Here is a 21,569-nt window from a genome sequence, read left to right as displayed (position 1 = left end):
ATTTATGTCCAAGAAAATTACTTTATTTAGGCAAAGTCTTGCAATTTTTGAAGGAAAATTACTTACTGCATCTGTGGTTCATTTCAAGTGCATTGTGCCGAGTGAGCGTGGAGTAACAGTAATCGATGCACGACATGTTTACGTCAAGGACAAGCAGCATTCTATAGTGCTCGAATTATTTTCATATTTAAATCCAAATTTCCCTGCACACATTTTCTGCATATGCAGCAGTATCTCATCAACCACGGTATTATGGTACATCTTCGCGTATTGTAATCTCCCGTAACACGTCAGCTGGCTGAATTTGAGGTGCGTATTGCCGGAAGTTGCACAGAACAGCTTCAGAAATGTATGGAACTGTATGAATGCAGGCGAAAGCGTGCTGCTACTGAAGGACGACGGTACTTTAAAAGCAACTGTGCCATCGGATTAACGATGTGACTCCTGTCCCAGAATGTTCTGAAGCTGCCACATAATATAGGAAGAAAAAAGATTCAATAATTCATTGCTTTTAATATCACAGTTTTAATATATTTAATGTGTTTCAACCAGCCAACCAATAAACATCAAAAGTGAGATAACATACATATAATTTCCCTTTAATTACTAACTTCGTACATTTAGTTCATAATACTGCAGTTCTGTTAAGCTAAATGACACAAACAGCAAAAATTGAACACAACATTAACAAAACATTGGAAATACAACACCGTTTATAAAAGAAGGCTGAGGTAACAACTGGCAAGTACATCATTTGTCAGGTTCCGTGACTAGATATTTTGCAGTTATGGAATACGTGTTTAAACTGAACAAGAATATAATAATAAAAAAAGACACAGAAGTAGAATAGCAAGAGCTGCCTTAATGAATGCAAATTGCTTTTCATATTCAGCATTCAATTCCTCTAGCATTGCATTTTTGCCAGTTACTGAATCTATGTTCTACATTCCCTAAACATATTCAAATAACATAATTCTTAAAACACATATCAACCAAATTACATTTTTAATTGCAAGTTTCTGGTTTATATGCTATTCAAAGGTCGTAAGTAAGCTCATCATCAACCAATGGTAGTCATAATACAACATATAGTGGGCCGCCATCAGTTCAGTACAGAAATTGTCATCAATTCTTGAAATAATAATTTGTAATATTGAAGAAAGTTTATGTATTTTTTCTGTCACCACCTAATTCACAAAATTCTTGTCAGTAACGTTCAAACACTCACAGGTCATATTTTTTTATTTTTAACTATATGTTTCAGCCAAATGTGGCCATTATAAGGTTCGAATACAATTTAAAATTCAATGCACTAGGACAGTTACATCAGCAGAATGAATAAGTAACAGTATTCGAACCTGATGATGGCCACATTTGGCTGAAACATGTATTTCAAAAAGAATAAAACTTTAAACTGTAGGTGTTAATTTTTACTTCAAAAGTAATATATATTCTTCATTTCAACTAAATATTATTTGTGAAGATTCGTTTGCCATATTGATGAAAATAATCTACATAAGACATCAAACTAATAATGCTATTCAATTTCAAATGTCAATATATAATTACATAGTAACTCGGGCCAAACGTAACGTATCGACACGACTGAATGAGTGGATAAATGAAAGAATTGGACATTGGGAAAGATGTTTCTGCTTAACTCCAGTCACATACCATATAATCACGGTAATATTTAAGAAGTAATTTTATAATTCAGAAAAGTGATACATATTATTCCTTGAGTATGTGGTATTTCTTCTTACGATGTTTCCACTTCATGTGTGTTTGACAACCAAGCCTCTCCACGTGTCTTTTTACAGTTCCTCCTCCTCCTCAATATTTGTATATATGACAATTTTACTGAGACATACAACCATTATTTTGGACTAAACATTACCCAACATTTAAATATTCCAAGATATGCTCCTAAACTCATCTAGTCAAATGTAAAAGTAGCCAAGTTGCAGTATCAAATTTCCATTTTCAAGTTCTGCCCTTCCCCCCCATTTTCTTACAAACATTAATTTTCTTCTTTGATGTAAACACAGGCACAAATATTTTTGCAACGAGCAAAAATCTCTTTTAAATATAATATCGTAATTACATTATGACAAGATGAAAATCACATTGAGATTTGAGAGAAATATGTAAATATTTAATAACAAGTTATTGTTCTCTTCTGTGCACCTTACATGTACAAGAGATCATTTTTTTACGAATACCATTTGATGTGATGGTTATCTTACAAATATTTCTTATGAAGCCACCAAATTGAAACTGCCTCCCATTTTACACTTTATCTATGTGAAGTGAATATTTGGGTGGACAAGCAAACGGATCTTTAGGCTCATCCAAGGCTATTAAGATATCCAGCTTGCTGGTTCGTTTTTCTGGTGCCAAGCAAAGCCACACGGCCAGCAGAACTGCAAACGTGATAGCACCGGCGACAAGTAGGCGCGGCAAGCCTGATTTACGAGCCGCGCAATCTAACCAGTCGCCTCCAAGGCTATGAGCAGTTTCCAAAGTATTTTTATCCTCCACACCACCAGTCTAGGAAAAAAGGAAAAGTTATATTTTTCAGGTAATGAAACTATTTCAAATAAAATAGTCCCAGTCATCCAGGTTGATAGAGAAATATATTTTCCTGGATAACTCTAACCCCAGATAATCTGCAAAACATGTTAATACATTAAATAATATATCACTGTTGTACTAATTCCTTTATTTTCAAATGCCCTAAATTTTATAACATGTTAAAAATTAATTTTTATTTAAACCATATAGACCCCACTAAATCTACCCCTGGATAACGAAATCCTACTGTACTTATGTCTGTCCACCTTTGAGAACATAGTAGCGTAAATGTCATTTGATTCACACTTTCACCGCAAGTTCCTGCAGACAAAAGGGTAACTTGGAAGAAAACGTAAACTTTTAGATGGTGGTCTTTGGGGTTCTTACATCTAGGATCTACTTTGACTGTATGCAACAAAGTACTTTGTGGTGCAACAACCCAAACAACTTCCATTTATATTCAAATCACTATAAGAATGTCAATATTACATTTCCAGAAAAAGGCCTCTGTAGTTCATTTGACGTCTAAACCATTACTATCGGCTCACTGTCTGACTAAAAGTGCCAGTTTTGAATAAGTGATCAAAAAATATTGTAAGCTACAAAAAAAAATTCAATCAGGTTTTAAACCTTTAAATACTGCCTCATAATGGTGAGCTCCATTCCAATTAACAGCTTTATCCCAATTTTGGAGAACATCAAGACATTCTTTAATCCTGTCACTGCTTGCTTTAGAGATTTCAACAGATAACGCGTAAACTAAAAACTTACCTTATCCGTTTCAAAAGGCAAAGTTTTTACGTGAGTCTCGGGTAAACGATCGTTGCCTTGATTAATGCCGTTGTCATCCCCACTTCCAGGACCCCAACTGTGTTCAAGCTGGCTCTTTAACCCTGGATCTGTCAGGACATCATCTGGTTCAAAATCACCCGCTTTTAGAAAAGAAATACAAAGTTATTACCATAAAATATATTTTGCATTAGATGTGTTCATTAAAACTATGAGATACCAATTAAAACTTTACGCTCGTGCAATTAGTACCATTGTCTTGGAGAAAATTATTTATATGTTTACATTTTGTATGCACGAAGGTAAACATTTTGTACACCAGCGACGAGGCTTACCAGGCTGCAGCATAAGGATGCTGTCGCCGTCCTCAACGTAAACTGACCAGCTAATTTGTGCTACCAAAGTATCAACCTGTGTTGGAAGGAAAAAGACAAATTTTTATGTAACAATCTTACCAGTCCACGTAAAAAAACTAATATTATGAGCAGTCTATTGTTTCATTCAGTACGGAACTATAAAAATTACTAACCTTTTTCTGTTTATAGATGCTTGCACAGCCTAGGTTACACGCATAACGATCCTTTGTGTGACTATATGCTTCCATGCAAGCTGTAATGAAACAGGTACATGCATATGTGTTAACAATGAAATTATCATTGTGGTATTTTGTTTTGTTACTGGTAACAGATGACAAAGTGGAGTTGGATCAGCGTTCCATGAAGGAAGGTTTAGTTACCATTAAAGGAAAACTAAATTTACTGAAATAATTACATATCTGCAAGGCTTAATTTTACATACATACAAATGTGCCTGTATTTAAATCCGTTGTACATATTCACATTGAAAAACATGGAGAGAAATCTACTATTAGTTCTTATATCTATGCTTTATACCTCTTAGATTTTATGTTTACTACCGAAGTAGTCTGCTGATGACTTACAGGAGAAAGTATCATGAAAAATATTATTTTCGTAGTTATTAGGAAAACTGATACAGAAATTATTACAAAAGAAATTAAAGTCAATAATTATGTCTTACAAATGTATTAACACCCAATAACTTCGACAAAGAAGCATGTTTTATTTTAAGAACTTATACATTACTAACTTCTGAAGATTGTAATGTTAGTACTTATTAATGTCATCTTTTTACGATCTGCATACAGCTAGCTAACAGTGTGGGCTCCACCAAAGCAACTGAGCCGGCCAACACTTGACGGCAATCTGCGAGTGCTTACTGGCCATTCATAGCTACTCTTCATACAAGGCAGTAAGGCATCTCCTCCATATACTACTTTATGTGCCTTTCACTGAAGACAATGAGATCAACTTTACATGGCACAAAATGCCAACTGAAGTATAGATAACTTCCTGTGAAATGAAACCAACGTACATGCCTGACAAGCATCTTTGGTAGTGTTCAAATCCATGTTTTTCTTGTCTCCAGTCAAATATACCACAGTAAAAAACCTGCAGCCTTGCTGACAGAATGATCCATATTTTATCTGAAAGTACAATAATGCATACAGTGGCTACAGAAAACCAAAAAGTATTCCAAGTATCTGCAGATAGGATACGATAGATTGTACATTATTTGATAATAGTCTATGAACTATGTAGGTTATTCTGGTAGCCTTAACTGATATAAGGCTGAAAGTCCTGGGAAGTTTAATCATGGATTATTTCAAAGTGCTATACCAATATTCAAGATGAGGGGCAATGGAAAACCATGAAACTTAAGGTAAGATATGAACCAGGTACCTTCCAAATACAAGTTAAACTACCTCAGTTAACTTGCCAAGATGCAATATCTTTATTACATGCAACCTATGTCATTCAAGTTAGAGTTTCTTCAAAGCCGAATCCCACTCCACCTTTTCACTTGATGGAAACAGATTCAGATACAAATGATGGTAATGAAAATAACGTACTCATACACAGTGCTTTTAAATGCACAATCTCCTATAGTAGCACTGGAAATGCAATTATCAATGTGGTTGACTTAACACGAAGGGGGAGTGTCAGTGTTCAATGAAGACAGCATCCTTCAAGAGAACGGCAAATCGGTACTTACGTTGGACACTGACGTTCCGGGATATGTCTTCTCACAGTACGTTTCACAAGGGTTCACACTGTTCAGCATGCCATCAAATAAACCAGACTCTACATAGGTGCTACACAACAAAACCAGAAAACTTAGAAGTACTGAATATTTCCCCATTCTATGCTAAAGATTACTACTCAAACATTTCATATACAATTATAGGCAGCAAAACTTAATGGTTTAATACGCGAAGAGTGTAGTCCGTGCACAGTATGTAAATTATGAACCGAATCAATAAAATTGCATGTAACTGTTTTTGTTATTAAACTGAATGTTTGTAGAATGTTATAAAGTATCATCCACGACGTAATCCAATGTTTCTAAATTTAGTTGTGTCGATCAATAAGTGTCTTATTTGTCTTGCAGTTGGCGATTCTGGAAATTTGGGGGTTCCGGTATCTAATAGATGTTCATTACCTTCCTATGGACCACAAGATAGGATATCTTTGGCGCGAATAATAACTTTTAGAAAATATAACTTGTTATACAGTAAACTTACCGAAACTATGTGGGAAAATTTTTTATTATTATTCACTATTATCATTGATTTATAATCACTGGGCTTATTAACCCAACCTGTTACTACAAATTTTACACCTTTCACCAATTGTGACCTAATTGGTTTTAATTTAAGGTTAATAGCCCACTAAACCATTTTCACTTATTTATTAATACTGGTGGTATTGTAAGTCATTTCAATCAATTTTTGTTCCATACTGGAAGAGAGAAAAATTTGAAACGCGTTTGTAAGCTTTTAGAAAATGATGAGCAGTCCCAGAATTATTCAGAGGTTTTGGAGCGAGCAGTTACTTGGTAAGTCACAAGTTGAAGTGGGTGTTGTCCCATAGCCAACATTTTTCCCACGTTTACTATTGGTTCATGTAGTTGCTTATGTTACATTTTAACCATGCAGCCATTATTTCTCCCATTTGCTGATTCTGCCCTTATGCTACACTGCACATGGTCCCCTATAAACCAATGTATCTTTCTTTAAAAACCCACGCAAAAGAGTGAAATAAATTACACATTAGTCAGAAGATTTTACTGTATAACTCTGAACCATTTTTAAAGCTGTCACTCCACAAGAATACTTCTAATAGGAATATCACACATAATTACATTTTGTGCTGTAATTAGATTCATATTTTGAAAAATATTGTGATATTAATGTATAAAAATTGCTTCCTAAATTATAAATGGGTTGTTTCACTTAATGCATTTTCTGTATCATAAAATAATTTATGACAACTAAATACAAGCTTTTTGTTCACTTGAAGTTCTGCGACTTATACCACACCTCTCGCCTATCCTGTCACTTGTATCAACATAGCTTGTGTGTTGTAGTTTTCACTACTTGGGGCTTCAAAGCATTATTTGCACCGAAAATTCTTGTCGGCAACAGTTGTACCTACCTCTTTTCAGTGTTACCACATTACTTCTTTCCAAAATTAATTACAGCTTAGAATGTTCTTGTGGCCCCACGGTATGTACCTGTCACTTGTGACGAGTTACAAACAAGTCCCAGAGGTTACTTCCTGAAACGAATTTTCGAAATTAATAACATCCGACAACTAATAATTCTGAAATTTCACAAGTTTGACTGTGAGCTCTAGAATGTTTCATGGAGTGCTTTATCAAAAGAGTTATTAAAGAAAAACCTTACACACGTACCTTTATATTTTACTGTCATGAAGTTATTTTTAACACCTGTATTTCAAGAGCTGCTTGACAGAAATTAATAAATATCTGGCAGATAAATTTGGCTGTGGGGCCAATATGTATATCAAATTTCATCACAATCGGAGATGGTGAGGTGTTTGTACTTTTAAGATGTGTTTTCCATTAAAAATTATTCACAAATTTTCAGTTTTCACAGAATGGAATGAAGGAAGAAATGGTATAATACAGTTCAATGCAAGCTTCGGTATAGAAAATTATATATCTCACGTGTGTATGTAGAAAATATATTTAATTCACAAAAAAATAATTGTACACAGTACAAAATTCTGCAAGGTTTTAACATCTGTATATACATAACCTGCAACATGACTGATGCAAATAAAAGTACATATAATTAAATGCTGGCCATCATACAATAGAATGTATTTTCATTGATTTTCAGAGTTTCTTGAAACCGTACGCTCATTTACGAGTTGGCTGAAAAGTGGCCTGTAACAAACACAAAACAGAATTTTGGTTAACTTATGAAGAATTTAATATAAAGACAGTATTATCATAACATTACTGATATTTGTAATCATTCTTAAAGACTATAAGCATGTAACAACCAGCAAAATAGACATTCCCTGTTGTGATGGGCATTTCTCTTTAAAACTCACTAATGGAAAATGTAGATAATTCAATTCTGAAACTCATTTTGCATAAGACAATGCATTCAGCTAATTAATTACAGTAGGGTATAGAAACCACAAAAACAACCTGCAGGTAATTACTTAAAAAAATCAAAAGTAAGGTCTGTCAAGACAAGAAAAATTTTGGAGCAGGAACAAGTTAATACTTGGAATTATCTAGGACGCAATCTATCTTAAGCAGGAGGATAACGTAGAAATATAAAACAATCATGTCAAAATCCTAAGTATCAAAAAATTGTTAAAAGACATGTACAAAGTATTTGCAAGGGTCACATATGGCAATGAAGAATGGACTATATAAAGAAGCACGGAGAGATCATCAAATTCATTGATTAATTTTTTTCCTTAAAACTCAACATATGTTGGGTTAATCAGAAAAGCGGTTAATATCAGCCAAACTATGTTTTATAGGATGACTAGCAGATTGTACCCTTTTTGGCCATACAAGAAATGGACTGTGACCCACATTTCATAAATTACATATTTTAAGCCTGTTGAAGCAATGGACTCTGATGTGACACTATCCCCCCCCCCCGACAACAAATTAAATGGTCAAAATTTCAAAGTGAACTTAATAACAGGAAGGGTGATGTTGGATTAAATTCAATACAAACGTAACAAGGGGAAACAGCTCGAGTACAGTGAAATGCTGCAGTATCAAATGAACAACTTACTTGTACATGTACAGGAAACCATAACCATTTTCTTGCCGAGAAGAGCCTGTTATTTTTTCCTCTATTTCATTAGTTACAATTTCATCATTGTAATGATTCCATTTTCCAGTCATTACGTTATAAACATCTGCTTCATAATGGCCTGAAAAGAACATATTTGTGTCTTTTACTTCTTAAATCATGAAGATATCCGTCTTCTGGGTTATTGCGCTGTGTAGTCTGGTCGATGTTAACCAACGTTTCAGAGGTCATACTGCCTCCGTCATCAGGGCGATGAATATATTCATCTGAAACGTTGATTAACATCGACCAGACTACACAGCGCAATAACCCAGAAGACGGATATTTTCATACTCACCGCTGTGAGAACCTCAAGTCTTACACTTCTTAAATCATCTTTTTGCTGTTATTTATGCACAAGTTATCTGCACTGAAATATACGAATCGCTCAAAAATTAATATATGAATTATTTATAGCTTCCATCACTTATTCAGTGATTGTCTCATTGTGACGTTAAAGGCTGAATGTAAATGGATAAAAGAAAACTTCATCTACTGTTTGTCTGACATGCACAGACTGGGCTTCAGACTCATGCCTGCTTTATTCGGGGTCCAACTAGAGTTTTGACGGTATGACTCCGTGGTATGTTGTATGTGAAAAGCAACAGTGGGCGAACGATGAAATTGATGATACGGGACAAGCAAACATGCAACAAAGAACTGTCTCAGTCGTCTTCAGACTCACTGCCGTGAAAACCTCAAATCGTGCATTATTTATTGTCTAATAAATTTATATTTAATTTGTAGTCAATTTACTATGTTGATCATTTTCATAGAGTCTTATTATGAATTAATTTGGACACATACCAGAGTTAGGAGTATCACCTTTGTGTGATAAGATGCCAATAAGTGCGTACTCTAGTTTGTTCTTGACAACGTTCGGATCTTCCATGCTACATTGAAACTGCAACATAATAAAAGTAACGCTAGAGAGATCATAAAGAAATCCTAATTAGCATCTACAATTTATTGCTGTGAGAAATTACATTACATTTCAGATAAATTTATATCTATAATGTGCCAAAGTCTGTCTGGTCAATGCTCTCATCTTCCCGATTGCCACCTACGCGGCGGAAACATGGACAATGAAGAAAACTTATAGAAAGTAGAGAGTTTCGAGATGTGAGCGTACAGAAGGATCCTCCGAATCTCGTGGACTGAACACCGCACAAAACCAATCTGTGCTAGAGGAGCTCAGAATTCAAACCAGGCTCCTTAAGAGGATAACTCAGGCATACCTGAGTTTTTTTGGCCACATCACCAGGAGAAATGGCTCTATGGAGAAGCTGGTGGTGGAAGGAAAAGTGAGCGGACGGAGACCACGAGGAAGACCACCGTACAGGTGGGTCGACCAACTGCAGTCATTAGTGGGGAAAACTCTGCATGAGACCTCACAACTTGCCTTGGTCCAGAGGACTTGGCCGGAAGAAGCCAGGAGAGCCAACCCATGAAGCACCACCACGCCCTGTTAACGGTCAAGGACAGAGAAGAGGATAATGTGGCATATATGGGCAAAGTGACTACGTTACTGAAAGAAAAATTACCACCAAGACGATACTGTTATTCCTCTTTTCAGGCCTAGAAAAGCTGAAATTTTTATCAAAGTAGTTTATATTATCAGTTTCTTAATAAAACTGTAACTCACCAAAATTCCAATTTATACATGAGTTACGTTCATAAAAAAGTATCATTCTAATAGAGAATACAAACTGAAGTGCTTGCTGCCAGTTCTGATAATATATCAAGTCACAAGTGCATCAGGTCAAGACCTAAAAGATGCCGTTGCAAAACAGTTCTGCACAAATACCAGTTTCAATGTGAAATGTTACATTTTATATTGAGACTGAAAGAAAATGTAAACTGTATGTAGAATACAGTTCAAATACTGGATACTGGGAACGACCTGTTCTTCAAGTGCCTGAGCACTGCGGGTCCCAACTTTTCGTTGGCTTGATCTATGGACATTCGGTAGGACTCCTTGGACGAGGGATCGGCCCATCGCGAGGCCTCTACCTGTACACAGGACAGCACAACACAGAAAAAACAAACATCCATGGCTTGAGTGGGATTCGAACCCACGGTCCCAGCGACCAAGCGGCAGAAGGCCCACACCTCGGACCGCGCGGCCACTGCGGACCCCACAGTTCAAATGACTGTGACAAATCTAATTCCTTCCTTGGACTAGAATATTTAACGGCTGCGCGGAGCTACAGACAATTTTAGGTGGGCAAGTGATTAAAAATGTATGTTGGTTGTAATTGCTTTTCCCTCATCCTATACAGCATAATAATACCAGTGCTTTATGATTATTTAGAATAATTAAATATTTTACCTTTTTGCCTTCGTTGTTGTTTTGCGGTGGGCAGGAGTTCATTTTGCTTTCCTTTGACCAAGAAAATCTAAGAAGGATAAAATATTTATCAGAGGTTACCTTAACCTATTCACATGTTAATTTATACTGAATCTAACTTACGTAATCGTATAGATTGACATTCGGAGCCTTATATTTTTTAGCATTGTGTTCATGAAGTCTGAAGGTTTTCTGACAGTGGTGCATTATAATCTGTAAACATATTCTGGTATTTTGGACTTTGTAATGTGTATTTCAATAAAATTACATTTCACCCTTTTTACCTGAAGACAGAAGAAGATCTGGCTTCTGAAATGTGATTTTATTGAAATACAGATGATGGAAAAAGTCCAAAATACCACCTTCACAGATTCATTTTCATGTGGCTTTATGTGAAGGTAACACAAACGTAACGTAAGAGCAAGACAGAAAATTTCCAGAAAAAAGCATCTCTTGTCACACTGAGTGCTTGCAAAAAGAAAATTTAATTTTATGAGCATTATAATATGTATTGAAATGTATATACCTTTCATGATTAGCTGATGTCCATTTCAACGGCATTAAGGTTTCAGTTTTACTGATCACATTTTCCACTGTGAGGGTTATTGGTATCTTCATGTAATTACGCACTTTCTTAATGACATTATTTTGAACTTTAAAGCGGTTGACATGTAGAATTAAGAACCTACAAGATATAAAACATGGACACGTTACCAAAGACCTCATTACAGTAATTGCTCATTCATTTTACTGTTTTAAAATTATATTTACATCAACAAGATTTTGCACTTTGAAATGCAAAACATGCCATAAAATTTACTATCTCATTCTGAAAAAAACAATATATTTCATGTATTGAATTTGGCACTTAAGTTGTTAGCACTCCTCTGGGAGTCCTCAGTTCAAATCTTGGCCCAGAGACCAGCTATCCTGACCGAGATGTTTCATGGTTTTCGTACTTTTGAATATGAGCGGTGATGATAACAAAATGGCGGATGAGGAAAGTCATGAGGTAGACATTGAAGTACTCCGATGTGGCGGCAAAAGTGGGAACCGTTGAACAAGGTGGAACTAATACCTCTAAATGCATTTTGCAAAGAATGTACGAATATATTTTATGCGTTCCAGTATGGAACACACTTTCTGAGTGTGTATACTGTTATTTTTTTATTGGGAATAACAAAAGAAGGGAATTTATGTATTTCTGATCATAAATGAGTCACATTACAATACCTTGGAAGAAAAGTGAACACAGTCATTACTCTGCATTGCTGACTGTTGCATTTTACACATCTTAATTCTCTTGTTTCGGTCACCATGGACCTTTCCAGTGCTTCTTGCAGCGTGATTTCCGTGCTTGCTTCCGACGGAATATTTACAATTAGGGTCATATGCTCTGTCTCTTTGCTGTTATGTTCAGAACACCTGGAAAGAACTCAGTATTAACTGTATCTGGTTGGATACTGATTACAGATTAATATATTCTGAAAATGTCTGCTCTTATTAATTCAAAGATTGTTATCATACATTTTCCACAACAATAATTATTATATTATAAAAAACAATTTCATCATTTCTTATGTGTGTTTGTGTCCCTTTGAGGCTATAATAAAAACTGTCAGTGTTTGAATGTTGGAGAAATTTTGACCTCAGAGGGACACACTAAGTGGGGAATGAAGATGCATAACATCCCTTAAGACAGTCATTTTCAATACTGTACTAGTTTATTAGGTCTTTATTTACTATTCTGTTCCAGATATATCAAACAATGGCAGCGGAACGCATTCTCAACAACAGATTGCAGAAGGAAACAGGCACAGATCCCAGACAGCGCAGTTGGGATAATACCCTAAGTGCTTTTGGAAATGTTTTCAAGGATATTGGTGATAACTTAATGTGAATGGAGAAGGTATTGATTATAACCAATTTAAAATTTCTTTCTAATACCTTGCTTGAAAGTACTAAAATCCCAGTCAGAATAGTAAGCTCTGATAGAATTGAATAGAATAAGGGCACAAGTTCTTATTTACTTACATCACACACGAATGGATCTCCTTAAGTTTGAAAATAATATTTTCGTCGACAGGATTTCTCTGTTGAATATTACTTTTATCTTGTCGGCAATTATTCATGTCATTTATGTTACCGCTGCTATGTTGTTGTCGGCCCTTATTAGCTAGTGCGGCACGCACTTCATCGTGACACAGTCGTCTGAATTCTTCACGTAAAGCACTGAAAAACTCGGTGAGAAATTCAACTGCATCCTCCTGACTTTGTGTGGTAAAATGTTCATTCAGAACTCCTAAAGACTGATATAACAGTCTGAAAGATAACAACTATAAATAAAACTCTAGCAATATAATTAGACTGCCTCTTTATCTTAATGGTAGGACATAAAGTCGTATGAGTTTGAATTCAGCGTAATGAAATTCTTATATAAAATGTATAATTTTTTTTAAAAAAAAATTATATTAAGGCAGAAAATATGATACGGCTGTGCTTATTGAATTAAGATATTCTAAAAAATGCAGAAATATGCATGGTGCAATAGAAAAGGCCTAGGAAGCCACCCCCAGTATCACTAGGTTTTACCATTTACAGCACGGTGGGAGCTATATGTAGCTCCTGCTTCAGTATTCAGTATGTCTGGATCTTGCCCACAGATATATTAATTAATTTAATGTGATTAACAAGGTGCTTCAAAGGTTTAAGATGACGATGAGCTAAGTATTTAATGTCTATAATTACAAAGTAACAGAACTGAAGCAGTCTTATCTCACTTCGCTGTACCATGCATAAATGTATTTTACGTTATCTCCTTCCCTTCACCATACAATAGCATTGATGTTTAATTGGTTAATTGGAAAACATGAAGAAGAAACTGAGACAGGAAACAATTATGCTGACAGGTTTTGCTTATCGTTAGCTAAAGTGATAAGCGTTAAGATTGGTACTAGGAATTTTGCACATGTCAGAAACCAACAGTGCAGTAACTGCCACAAATGAACGTTCACTTACTCTAAGTTTCTGTGAAGCTGTAATTGGTTTCTCCTTTGTCTTGCTCTCACTACTCCAATAAATTTTTCCATTAGTAATGAATATTTTTCTCCTGGATCTACAATGTTAGACTTTTCAAAAATGTTGACTGTGTCGTCTATAAATGGTTTCATTCCAAAAATAACCTGTAATGAGGAATTCATCCAGCACTTGTTGGTTCCTATAGGATTTGGAAACCTAAGAAAAACAAAAAATTACATTAATATTTCTTCGTAATCTAAGCACTTACGGATCAAGCTTCTAACCCAGGAACCATAATTGGTCTTATAAAGAACATACAATTGCTGTTCCCATACAAGAAGTGCACGTCACTGATATTTATTATATGCGAGTTTCAACATCGCATCTTCAGTGAGGGTTACAGAATATTCAAAATATTTTCGGTACTTGTACCGTACTAGTAATTATAAAAATAGACTTAATGCAGTGTGACTTAACATGCAAAATTCAATAAAGTGAATAACAAATTCTCAGTAATTTAAAATTATTTTCATAATGTTGTTTCAAGTATGTATTGCTTCTGAAAGCAAAAATCCTGGCACTAATTTTTCTGGCATTAGGAATGTAAAAGCATGACAGAACAGTTAAATTGAGAACCTTTTATCCGATTCTGTTTCCAAAAGACTGATTATTAAAATATATTTTTACTTGTTTCTAGATATTCTGTCACACTTTTCCACATATGAGTAAACTGACATAATTCAAGGTATAATGCACAGTCAGCCATTTTTACTTCTTGCACCCTGAAGGTGCTACTGAAAATTAAACATTTAATACATTGTAATGCCTGTGCGTGGGGCCCAGGACGGCCATTCTGTTTGCCTCACCCAAAGGACGGCCCTGACTACTGGATGGTTCTTCAGTTTACTTTGTTAAAACATTTTTCAGTTATTAATTTACTCAGTACAATCAATTTCAGATGTCTACTGAATGAAGCATTTGCGAACAATTTCATACGAATAAATATAATCTCACATACCCCATTTCAGCAGAATTCTTCTCCTTCTTCTGCATTAATTTTATCCTTCTTAAACTTCCCCTCTCATTTTGAATATTATGCAGTAGTACTGATGGTAAAATATGTAAATTATTTGTATGCATTTCAAATTTATTTCCAGATGCTGAAGACTTGTCCACTTCTGCTGGAGATTTTATTGGAGATGGAGAGAAACATATTTCAGGAAGATGTGAATGTGAGAAAGTTGAACTGCTGACTGGAGGTGATGTGATGTGACTTATTTCTGAATCGTTATCTTCTGATAGAGAAAAGGGAATCGCGGGTTCTTCATTAGATGACAAAAGTGTTAAAGCTTTTGTAGTTCTTAAATGATTTACTTCTTCGGTATGTAACAGACTCTTATTTAATAACAACTGTCCTTGAACATCATTTTCTTCGCATGAACACAATAAATTTAAATCTGGTGTTGACAGCTCATCCTCAGGTACGGCTCTGATATATTCAATCTCCCTTCTTGCCTGGTTTTGATTATCTAGTTTTCTAACATGACTCATTTCTGGCAGTAAGTCATTATGTTTTGTGGACGGCACCATTTCCTGGTTTTTCTTTCGTGCTGATGCAATCTGGACCTTTCTTTCAGAGAAAACTTTATTTTTCACAAACAGTATTTGTTTTTGCACGTTACTTTGTAATGTCTCAACACGATTTACTTCCTTCGTGGAACTGATCCTGTCTGACGACCGTGAGTTACTTTCTTGAAACTTATGAAGTGAATATTTCACAGAATGACTGGATCTGATCTTTCGCAACTGTGAGTCATTGTTTTGCATCTTATCAACTAAAGGCTTTGAAGATTTCTCCTTTGGTGGATCGGATTTTGTGCGATCCTTCCTCTGTAGGTAATACTTTTGTATAAACTCGCGTCTTCGGGATGCTTTTTTATGCATTTGATCAGCCAATTTGCGTTGAGGATTGTATGTGGCAAGATGCTGATAACTTATTCTTTTCATATCAGATTTCACTTCAAATAAGGCATCATCTTCATCTGAAGAAGTATCTGATATAATCTTTGGGTAATAGAATTTTGGGTTCGTGTGTTTCCATTGAACACTGTCAAAAGATAAAAGAACATAAATTACTATATATATATGTAAAACTGGGGTTCTTACATCGACATTCATATCAGATACCATCCAAATATAAGGGAGAGACACATTTCCAATTAGATATATTTGTACAGATTTTGTTTGTTTGTTTTTTTGTGTATGTGTGCACGTGCATGCATAGCCCCCCCCCCCCCCCCAGCAGGCCTGTTTAACACCAACACATTCGTGATTTAGGTACTGCACTTGTGCTGATTATTTGTGTACGACTTACCTAGAGTTTCTTGAGGTCATAGAGGATTCATGAAAAGACGTGTCTCTGGTATAGGATCCAAATTTAGAACGAGACTGAATTTCTGATTTTTTCATCCTTGTAGCCAACTGTGGAGTTCTAGTCTGGAAGAACTTCCTCTGCATATTTCAAAGCCATAGAAATATTAAGTGAAACTTTCTTCATGACATGCAAGTGTACATACATTTTAATTTATGAGAATGAGAGTTGATAACTTTTATGTATAGATGAAACAAGAATAATTTTCATACAGTAAATGCATTTCATTACACTGGTGCATGGTGGTACATTATGTCATATTTAACCTATTTTCCAGAAAAATAATTGCATGACAACCAATCGCAGTGATTCTCAGTGACTCAGAGGATGAATATAGCAAGTTACAACTTGCTATATGCCATTCCCCTTAGAGTACCAACTAAGCCGAGAGAAACTCTAGCTTTCTTATTACATTTCAACTGTTAAGGCTATGGAATGAAAAATGTTAGCAGGTCAAAGAACATTAAAATTCTTCTCAAATGTCCCTGAAGCTTGGAAATGTTAAACTCAGAAACAATATAAAACATTTGAAATAGGAATGCCACCGGGTGCAAACCCAATTACAGTAAATAAATCATAATAATAACATCCCTCACACACAAGATAACAAGGGAGAAGAACAAAATGGCTCGCGCTGAGCGATGTAAGAACGCAAATACGTAAAACACTTCTTTTTTCATATCTTTTATGCGCTGCTTCTGAAACTCAAACAATCTGATTAAGTAATCTCGCAATTTAATTTTGTTAATTTATGATTAACTTTCTAACAACTGTAATACTGGTACGCATCATTATATGTGCTTCTATTCACCTTGTTCACAGAAGAGTCTCGTTTATAGTTTCCGAAATTCCGCTCTTGTACGGGCTTCTTCATTTTATTTCTGTAAACAATCAGAAGTTAAACGAACAGTTATATGAAGATATTTGAATATTGATCTCTACTCTGTGCATCAAACTCAGACTTCACAAGTCACGTTTATGAATCTGTCACATAGCAATTCTGACTTTGTCATGGGTGACAGCCTGGGAAGGCATGTGAATATTAGATTTGGACAGTACTGAATCCAAAATCCTACGCATGAGATTCCAGTACCTTATTCATATGACACAATCCCTGTAACACTGATCAAGCATAGTTCACCAGCTATACATGTTCTAAAATAAATAATGAAGAGAAAGTAAATTATGTACAAAAGTGATAGAGAGAGAGTACCTAAAATCATTTTACATGTTATTTCCCAGTCAGATAGGTCACTGACCTGCAACCTAGCCATGTTTTGCTGTTTGTCCACCTTTTCACAGAACAAAAGTGTCTCCACACTGATTAAAAGCCTGTAGGCAGACACCCGTCTACCATCAAACTATTACGCCACAGGTAGAGAAACGGCAAAGTCGTAAACACAATTTCAAGCTGTGGGCATGGGCAGACGCAACAGGATATATTCCTACTACAGGAATGAATATACTTACAAATGTGTCCAAATATTCAAATAGGTTCAAAAATGTAAAGGAAGAAGCAAACAGTCTCTAATTCATTGCATGCGTGTAGAAAAATGACAAACTTGACGTGCCTGTTGGGTCTCCACTTGTTTGAAATGTCAAGCAAATCCTCTTCTCCAGATGTGATAATATCATAAACTGTATCCCTGTTAAACATAAAATGTCGTAGTTACTCAAAATTGTCACAACAACAACACAGTAACTGTTGTGTTTGGGTTTTGTGACCAGAGTTCGATGTGCAGCTTCAGCGTTGGCGATCAGTGCCACCAATCGGCACCACCTACAGCCTGCCCTATATAAGGCTTCTGAAAACACCCAACACTTACATATTCACCCCAAAGATGGTAACTGCCAAAACACTGGATAATTTTCAACATTCAGCGTGGCTCATCCCTGAAATCTGAAGGTGTTCAAATCAATAACTGGTAAACAATACCTGTCACCGAAAATATTATAACCATTAATTATTCTTCAAACAGAGCCACTCATGTAACTAAACATATAGCATTCATGTAAGATTTGAGGTTTTCACAGCGGTGAGTATGAAGATTTCCGTCTTTTGGGTTGTTGCGCTGTGTAGTCTGGTCGATGTTAACCAACGTTTCGGAGGTCATACTGCCTTCGTCATCAGGGCGATGAGTATGAAGATTTCTGTCTTCTGGGTTGTTGCGCTGTGTAGTCTGGTCGATGTTAACCGTTTCAGAGGTCATACTGCCTCCGTCATCAGAGTATGAAGATTTCTGTCTTTTGGGTTGTTGCGCTGTGTAGTCTGGTCGATGTTAACCAACGTTTCGGAGGTCATACTGCCTTCGTCATCAGGGCGATGAGTATGAAGATTTCTGTCTTCTGGGTTGTTGCGCTGTGTAGTCTGGTCGATGTTAACCGTTTCAGAGGTCATACTGCCTCCGTCGTCAGGGTGATTCATCGCCCTGATGACGGAGGCAGTATGACCTCTGAAACGTTGGTTAACATCGACCAGACTACACAGCGCAACAACCCAGAAGACGGAAATCTTCATATAGCATTCATGCTCAGAAAGACATATTTCAATTTCAGTAGATGTACCGACATCCAACTACAGGTTCAATGTAATAAGTAGGGCACTTGAATTTAAATGCCTTCGCCAGGAGAGGTAGATGTACTTCTAACTACACCAATATTTCCATGTCTCTTATTTTTCTTGTAGCATCTTTTCCATTTTACACAGATTGATGGGTAGAAGATATCTAGTGTCCCCCCACCTTTTCACAATTTTGTATTTTGATTTCATTCCAACACTTCCCTCTCTCCCCTTCATGTCTTCTAGTACCTGGTTGAACCACCTTCTTCTTGGTCATCCCATGGGTCTCTTTCCTTTAGAATTTAAATGTTATGCCTTTCTTAGCATCCTTGTTTTAGCCAGTCCTGGTACATGCCCAAACCATTAAAGTTTGTTTCCCTTTTAATTATATTAATAAATTGTGGGTTCCAACTTATTTCCCAGACAATTTTTAATTCTATTCCTGTTCATCTGTTTTAACTTGAGTAATACTCACCAAATATTTTTAGGGTGATTGAAACGAGGCTGTGATGTGTAGGAAATGTAATATGCATAGGACGCAAGAAAATATATACAAAGATCTGAAGCAAACATATCAAATGGAAGACCTCGTCATACGTGGAAGAATAGTATTAAAATGAATTTTAAATAAATTGGGCGGGAGGTTATGGTCTAAATTAATTTGATTCTGGACAGGAACCAGTGGCAGGGTTTTGCAAGGAACTTCTGGGTTCCTCGCAAAATAAGGAATTTCTTGATTAGCTGCGTAACTATTATGTTTTCAAAAAAGGCCCTGCTTCATCAACTTGTTTCGTTAGTTTAGTAACTTAACTGTAAAATTAAGATTACGATAGCTGTGCCTTACCGTGATATGTTCTGAAGTTCACATCCATTTTGTTGCTTAGGCAATGCAGCTAATTCATCAAATATAGTATCTGTATCTGATTTCTGGACCCAGCAAATTTCCCCACTTCCTTGATGTGGTCTTCTGTGCGTAAAAAATCTTCTCTGTTTAAGAATTAAGCTAAACATTAATCCAAAAAACACTAAAAAATCCCATAGTTCAGTTCGTATATATTGAAACGCACGTGTGTAAATAATGTGTAAAGTCCATGTAAAAATAAAAAAGCAGGCACTGCAGTGAATTCAGATACAAAGATTGAAAAGCCTTTTCTACTGAAATGTGCGTGTGGTTGCTGTTACTTAGGCCTAATTTATTAGTATTTTTAATAAATTACCAAAGCATTCCAGTGATGCCCTACAAGTCAACAGAAGACTACAAATGAGGTGCAAGGTCTAGAAAAAGGCTGAGAACTCCTGAGTAAAATGATCCATTAAATGAAACCTAGGTATATAAACCACCTACAGCCACCACTTTATTAGAATAAGTAATCTTATATATTCACTCCATTAAATATCTACAAAATCAAGTATTATTTCAGCTGATACAGCAATTTTACCTTTCCCAAATGGGCTGTCAGTTCAAGCAATGTTCATTTAAAAATGGGAAGAAACTAAAATTATAGCCTCATTTATATCTAGATGTAGTATTTAAATCTGTGCTTGAGGCAGCAAAAGCCATGAAATACAATAGGGTGTTTAATCGACTGAACTCTCGGCCAATGAGATAACCTATTCTGGATTATTCTAGAAGACAGTCTTGAGTATTCATTTACTCCAATTCTATGGAAAAAGTGTGAAATAATTTGTCAACTACAAATCACCAGTTATGTGAACCCCTTTTTATAACAGTATGAATTGTACTTGTAATATTTATTATATTATTAAGACATTTAGAGAGGTCAACGTACTCATGTGGAATACAAATCGTAAGTAATCAAACCTGAATGTCACGATACATTGATGTTTATTATGTTCCTTTAGAAAACTTCCAAAATATTTAACCTCCAACATTTCACATATATCTGGCAGCAGTCATATCGAAATTTGGCGCCGAGCAGTACAGAGATTAATATTTAGGTTAGGTGTTGGAATCTAAATGAGGTGACAGCAAATATTTCTGTGAAGAACTTAGACTTATGTGCACAAATATTGCCAACATGTGATCCCGAAATATTACTGATTCTTATGCCTTGTGTTGGCATTGTCTGCAGCAGCATTAGTTTGACAATGTTCTTTGTTATTTACAGCAAAGTTCATTAATGAGTATATGTATTCACATGGAAGATTGTCATCTCTTAAATAGACATCAACTTAAAGTTTGTGATTATAATAACAAAACAGCATGCGATAAAACACATTATTTACGTCACGCGTTAGATTCGGAATTCTTTCTGAGACTATAAGCCTGTAGAGCCATTTGATCCTAACTGATTACTCACAAGCCCCCAAATACAGAACAGAGCATAATGCATAACATGTTTAGAATTGTGCATGCAATATGAAAGTTTAATTGTCCCCTTCGTTGAATTCTAGCGCTGTCTAGTAAAGAGCGTACAACAGACTGTCCTGACGAACAAAGAACATGTAAAACAAAATATTGTCGAAATCAGCCCAACGGTTCTGGAGTTATGATGTGAGAACATAAAAATCCATATAATTTTGGAATATCCCATCTACAAGCTACCAGTTAAACGTGTTACAGATAAGATTTCAGATTCTTAGGATGGCGATAAGTCATGTTCCCTGATAATGGAGG

The 21,569-nt window shown here is 35.6% G+C and overlaps 2 protein-coding genes and 1 long non-coding RNA gene across 9 annotated transcripts; 1 reads left to right on the top strand and 2 right to left on the bottom strand.

Moving 5' to 3' along the window:
- Nucleotides 1-501: 501 nt before the first annotated feature.
- LOC110835275 (transmembrane protein 59-like) lies at nucleotides 502-5,772 on the bottom strand. The gene is made up of 6 exons (XM_022075338.2): nucleotides 5,437-5,772; nucleotides 4,756-4,867; nucleotides 3,893-3,972; nucleotides 3,699-3,774; nucleotides 3,346-3,506; nucleotides 502-2,550 (listed from the first exon to the last, which is right to left on the bottom strand). Exons 1-6 carry the CDS (start codon nucleotides 5,581-5,583, stop codon nucleotides 2,290-2,292), a joined length of 837 nt encoding a protein of 278 aa, XP_021931030.2. The 5' UTR covers nucleotides 5,584-5,772; the 3' UTR covers nucleotides 502-2,289.
- Nucleotides 5,773-5,906: 134 nt separating this feature from the next.
- Nucleotides 5,907-15,414, top strand: LOC110835276 (uncharacterized). The gene is made up of 3 exons (XR_002544851.1): nucleotides 5,907-6,279; nucleotides 12,679-12,831; nucleotides 15,098-15,414. It is a non-coding gene; the product is annotated as an uncharacterized LOC110835276 (long non-coding RNA).
- LOC110835272 (uncharacterized) lies at nucleotides 7,419-21,376 on the bottom strand. 7 transcript variants are annotated; one of them, XM_022075327.2, is made up of 15 exons: nucleotides 21,253-21,376; nucleotides 19,776-19,918; nucleotides 17,943-18,017; nucleotides 17,183-17,252; nucleotides 16,315-16,451; nucleotides 14,959-16,047; nucleotides 13,941-14,156; nucleotides 12,957-13,244; nucleotides 12,156-12,347; nucleotides 11,449-11,607; nucleotides 10,905-10,971; nucleotides 9,975-10,037; nucleotides 9,380-9,476; nucleotides 8,513-8,654; nucleotides 7,419-7,635 (listed from the first exon to the last, which is right to left on the bottom strand). In XM_022075327.2, exons 1-15 carry the CDS (start codon nucleotides 21,304-21,306, stop codon nucleotides 7,575-7,577), a joined length of 2,853 nt encoding a protein of 950 aa, XP_021931019.2. In that variant the 5' UTR covers nucleotides 21,307-21,376; the 3' UTR covers nucleotides 7,419-7,574. The 7 variants fall into 7 exon arrangements, 6 of the variants coding, with proteins under 6 accessions (XP_021931019.2, XP_021931022.2, XP_021931020.2 ...); XM_022075330.2 differs by having other exon boundaries at nucleotides 19,776-19,898; nucleotides 21,253-21,372; XM_022075328.2 differs by lacking the exon at nucleotides 21,253-21,376 and adding an exon at nucleotides 20,754-21,147 and having other exon boundaries at nucleotides 19,776-19,898.
- Between the last annotated feature and the right edge of the window lie 193 nt (nucleotides 21,377-21,569).

The sequence above is a fragment of the Zootermopsis nevadensis genome, unplaced genomic scaffold (genome assembly GCF_977971745.1).
Source record: "Zootermopsis nevadensis isolate Lab colony 2312 unplaced genomic scaffold, Znev_1.0 Znev_ptg000031l, whole genome shotgun sequence".
Classification (NCBI taxonomy): domain Eukaryota; kingdom Metazoa; phylum Arthropoda; class Insecta; order Blattodea; family Termopsidae; genus Zootermopsis; species Zootermopsis nevadensis.
The sequence above is the reverse complement of the archived record's forward strand: the minus strand, read 5'-3'. Positions and strand labels throughout refer to the sequence as shown.

Excerpts from the sequence above, each read along its gene's own strand:
- LOC110835275 (XM_022075338.2), bottom strand. The coding sequence starts at position 5,583 with ATGGGGAAATATTCAGTACTTCTAAGTTTTCTGGTTTTGTTGTGTAGC. Across the intron at positions 3,507-3,698 it reads CATCCTTATGCTGCAGCCTG|CGGGTGATTTTGAACCAGAT; the intron begins GTAAGCCTCGTC and ends CTTTTCTAAAAG. Across the intron at positions 2,551-3,345 it reads TGCCTTTTGAAACGGATAAG|ACTGGTGGTGTGGAGGATAA; the intron begins GTAAGTTTTTAG and ends CTTTTTTCCTAG.
- LOC110835272 (XM_022075327.2), bottom strand. The coding sequence starts at position 21,306 with ATGCACAATTCTAAACATGTTATGCATTATGCTCTGTTCTGTATTTGG. Across the intron at positions 18,018-19,775 it reads GAACTTCAGAACATATCACG|GGATACAGTTTATGATATTA; the intron begins GTAAGGCACAGC and ends TATGTTTAACAG. Across the intron at positions 9,477-9,974 it reads GCCAAGTCCTCTGGACCAAG|TTTCAATGTAGCATGGAAGA; the intron begins GCAAGTTGTGAG and ends ATTATGTTGCAG.